The sequence below is a fragment of the Vipera berus genome, assembly GCF_964194415.1.
Source record: "Vipera berus genome assembly, chromosome: 8".
NCBI classification, from domain to species: domain Eukaryota; kingdom Metazoa; phylum Chordata; class Lepidosauria; order Squamata; family Viperidae; genus Vipera; species Vipera berus.
Window position 1 is genome coordinate 23,742,217 of NC_138211.1, and position 4,329 is coordinate 23,746,545.

General features: G+C 45.2%; 1 protein-coding gene across 1 annotated transcript; it reads right to left on the reverse strand.

Annotated features, from left to right (window-relative positions):
• Positions 1-436: 436 nt before the first annotated feature.
• IL1B (interleukin 1 beta) lies at positions 437-4,112 on the reverse strand. The gene is made up of 6 exons (XM_081333616.1): positions 4,072-4,112; positions 3,792-3,840; positions 2,653-2,824; positions 1,932-2,102; positions 1,679-1,815; positions 437-932 (listed from the first exon to the last, which is right to left on the reverse strand). Exons 2-6 carry the CDS (start codon positions 3,828-3,830, stop codon positions 723-725), a joined length of 729 nt encoding a protein of 242 aa, XP_081189742.1. The 5' UTR covers positions 3,831-3,840; positions 4,072-4,112; the 3' UTR covers positions 437-722.
• Positions 4,113-4,329: the final 217 nt, after the last annotated feature.

The window sequence follows — 4,329 nt, forward strand, 5'->3', positions numbered from 1 at the left end:
CGTACAGGGAAAAAGGGAGTGAGCTCCATTATTTAGAGGCTGTGTGAATCTGTGGGAGTTCTTGAAATAAAAGGAATGTTAGAGGCTTTTTGGAGCGTCTGTTGTGTTTGGGGAGCCGGGTCAGAACAACTGGCCATCATTTCAGATCCTGTTCATCAGAGCTGAGATTGCGATAAACCTCTTTCGTACTGCAGCTGGAATGCAGGACATTGGCTTTTCTTGATCTGGCCTGGAGGCAGCCGTGGCTTCACTCTGGAGGGGCCTTGGGAGTCAAGCCAGGCAAAATTTTGGCGGAGCAGGGTGCAGTTCCAGGATCCTCTTTCAGCCACCAGCTGCTGGGTGAGAGTTGCTGTCCCTGCCCCCACCCCCTCTCTTAATTAGAGCACAAAGAATGATGGAAACATGATACAAAGTGATTCAAATGTAATCAAGAGCATCTGGCATAAATTATTTATTAAATTATTAATAAAGCATCAATATAAAATTTAATTTATCATCATATGTCTGGTATAAAATGGCAAATATTTATTAAATTATTAATAAATAGGTATTTAAAATATTACACCCCCCTTCAGTTTGTGTTTGTGTACTCAGACTTTCCAGCCAAAAAAAAGTTCTCTGCCAATAACGCGGAGGCTAGAGAGCTCTTTGGGCCATCCTGGCATGCAGCGTCTGTTGTTTTGCCACCTGCCGAGGCTGGAGAAGGGCAGAGCAGCCTCTGGTCACTGGCCGGAGAGGCTGTAATCCACAATGACCCTAGGGCCTCCGAGTTGTTTGGTCATGGCAACAGCCTCCTCAGGCTGAATGGACGTGCAGATGAACCATCCTGGGAACTCAGCTGATTCGAACCTTGAGTGCTTTTCATTGTCAATTTTGTAGAAAAGGAAGCGGCCCAGCTCAGATTTGTCAAGGTTCCCTTGGATGTTGGCTTCCTGCAGGAGAAAAAATCTGGGTAACTCTTGGAATGCAGTCTGGAAGGAGTGGATGATCTACATTTGGGCCTAAACTGAGGCTAGTGGGCTTGCTTTAGCCCCACCAAACCCCGACTTCTAAAATACAGAATAACAGTGTTGGAAGGGGCATAAGAGGTCTTCCAAGCCCTGCTCAAGCAAAATAATGTCTGTTGTCTTTCAGTGCTGGATCCCTAAAACCACATAAGTTTTGTGTCCCCTTGCAGAATGCAAAAGTCGGAAGCCATTTGAGCTAACTTGATTTTTCGGCCAAACTTTTTGGTTTAATGGCCTTCCCTGCACTATTCTAGCTGCAGCCTCACCTTCTGTTTGAACCTCATTGCACCCCATAGCCTCCTCACAGTCCCCCCCAAAGAGCCATCCCTTCGAGCTGGGTATGACTGTGAAGGCCCCGGGGCTCTCTGGGTTTGGACGTTAGCTTAGCATTGCTGCACTGACCCTAGGCTGCATCTCCCTTCAGACTCATTGACAGCCCCTGTTTGGGAGGGGGAGGGGAGCTCCAAGCACACACACTGATTAATCAGAGAAAGAGGGAAGAAGAGCTGGGAACGGGCACCATCCACCCTTGTCAGGTTGAGCGGATTGGATTTAAGACCCATTTTAAGTCACTAGAAGACCTCCAAGGCCCCTCTCAACTCTGTTATTCTGCCCCGTGGTTGCACTTCAAAAAAACAAAAACAAAACGAAGAGAAGAGAGGGCAACTGACCTCCAGCTGCAGCACTGGCTGTCCCTCCTTCCACACGCAGGAGAGATAGTGCTTCCTCTTCTGGATGCTCAATACCACAGGGACCCTTTGAGTTCCAGCCTCGATTTTTGGACGATACACAGACATTTTTAACTTCACTGAAAAATATGGGGAAATAAAATCAGTGGTGAAAATATCATTTTCTGTTTGGCTTAACACAGAGAAGATGGCAGGCGTTGGCTGGGTTGCTCCATAATTCGGCAACGGGATTTACCTGCTTGCTCGAGGTTGGGACTCTGAAGATGCATGGCTACCAACTGTGCAGGTTCCTGGAAGACGAGGGACTTGTGGTCTGCATCTTGGATGTTGGAGACAACATTCCTCCAGAAGTGATAGATGGAATTAGAGGCTTCTGTGTATCCATAGATGTCAAATGTGACTGGTTCTGAACAGAAAAAAACATTCTCATTTGACTTATTCAGCCCCATTTAAGAGAACTGTTGATGTTGCCACCATTGAATTACCCACAAGTTCAGCCAAATGGATTTTGGACATTCTGCACCCCTCCAACAGCCTAAAACTGGTAGTAGGGCAATGGAGAGGACAGTTTGGAAAAAGCTCCTAATTCGCTCTCATGGAATTATTTCTCCACAAAGATAGATAATTTTGCTAAGCCTTTAGAATATTGTTAAAACAAAACCCTAAACACTTAGCTGTCAGAGACTTTTTTCTAACACTCACTTGTTTTACAAGTCAACGCTATGTGGTCCAGGGTAACTTCCATTAAGTCATTGGAACAATCCTGGATAACTATCTACCAGATTGTATTTTCTATGGCTTGCTGCTCTTTGGTGTAAGAGCACAGGATGAAGGCAATGTGAGCTTCTGGGTTTCAAATTCGGTTCTCATAGTTTGTACTACTGCTTGTTTGGTCTGAGAAGGGATTTCTTACAGTCACAAAACATAAAGTGGGCATTTGATGCTGCAAACTCTACCTAAGACTGTGCTTAGAATGTCCATTAGGTCCTCATCAGAGAAGAGCCTGGGAGGAGAATTCTTCATGCTCTTGGTTGCAATGACAATCAGCACAGCCTTCCTGAAGCTCTTCAAGGGCTCATTCTTGATCACTGCTACCTGCACATCGATCTCACTGGCTTGGAAGGCATTCTGTGGCAAAAGAGAAATGAGTTGAAGATTTTTATAAGAGTTTGCCCCCTTAAAGGGTGCACACCATGAAGGAGCAGGAGCAAAGTTCTTTCCCACCCAAGTTCCTTCAAACCTGTATCCCGGGAAGATAAAATACAGTTATCATTTTCATAAACTTAGTGATCTGTATCTTACACACACACACACACACACACACACACACACACACACACACACACACACACTTCAGAAACATTAAGGTATCTGTTCACAGACAGTAAATACGATAGCAGATTAAAAAAAGAAAAGAAAAATCATGACTGTAAGTCCTTCAGATGAAGCCTGGCAACCCAAATTCAGCGTGCTGCAGATTCACGCTTTCAGAGGTCCTGATTGTGATAGATTGTGGCTTTTAGCAATAAGACAGGATGGCTGAAGTGGCCACAACAAATAGGATGCCATTAGTGGGTTCCATATTGTAGTCCAAACCCCTGCATGAGACCTTATTCCATCCTGGGCAAAGGGCTGTCCAGCTTCTTCCTGAAAGCCTCCAGTGATGGAGCACCCACAACTTCTGGAAACAAGCCGTTCTACTGGTTAATTGTCTATCAGAAAACTCCTCCTTATTTCTAGATTGGATCTCTTATTGCAATTTTTTTTGGCAAGTTATCATGATTTCAGTGATGGCGGATTTTGATAGTGTTTGGAATGTAAAAAGTAACCAATCATGTTTCTGAGATGCTGAGTTCAATCCTGCCCTGGGCACTTTCCTGTTCCCCATTCTTCAGGAACGGGGAGAGGCTGAAAAGGTCTGGCAGGTCCAACAGGTTAAAAAGCTTCAGTTGCGCTCCAGATTCTTGCTGGAGCACCAGAGGGCTCGGAAATGCCCACGTTTGCAGTGCCAGCCAAATGCTGATGAGGGAACTGCCAAATGTCCTTGCCCGGTCAAAGGAGCCACGTTCCAGAAGAAGGTGGTTGAGCATCTTACCTTTGTTGGGTAGGGCTGGTTCGCTGCACAGAACTGCATCCTGCTCAAACTGTAAAGTACAAGAAAGAAAAGTGAGTCGGATCTTTTTCCTTATTTGTGACAATAAACTTGTCACTGTTGATTAGAGCAGAAGGACTCCTGGAGTTACACACACATTTATTAAAGTGTGTCTTTCATTTGATTTTTTGGAAAATGCCTGTGAGGAGACTTTTGCTTTATGTTCTAGAGCAAACATGAAAATACAAACACAGAGACAGCCCATTCAGGGTAAACTTTGTACCTGCACAAAAAGGCCAGCAGACTCCTCCTTCCCGACCTTCCTCTCCTCTGCAGATTGGCCTCTGCTCTCCCTGGGCAGCCCTTATATAGGCTGTGGCAGCTGATGAGGCACCAGCTTCGCTCATGCCAGAACTTCCCCTCTAGAAGCTGTGGGTTTTCTTCTCAGGATGCGGTTGCGGATTGTGAAAATGGAGAAATCCTTAAAAGCAATACATGTTTGCACAAAAATTTGACATGTGGGAAATTATTGAAAGTGATG

Bases quoted from the DNA above. Each gene is read 5' to 3' on its own strand.
- IL1B (XM_081333616.1), bottom strand. From the start codon at position 3,830: ATGCAGTTCTGTGCAGCGAACCAGCCCTACCCAACAAAG. The intron at 2,825-3,791 runs GTAAGATGCTCA...CTTTTGCCACAG, and splicing joins ACCAGCCCTACCCAACAAAG to AATGCCTTCCAAGCCAGTGA. The intron at 933-1,678 runs GTCAGTTGCCCT...TTTCTCCTGCAG, and splicing joins AGCCAGTGCTGCAGCTGGAG to GAAGCCAACATCCAAGGGAA.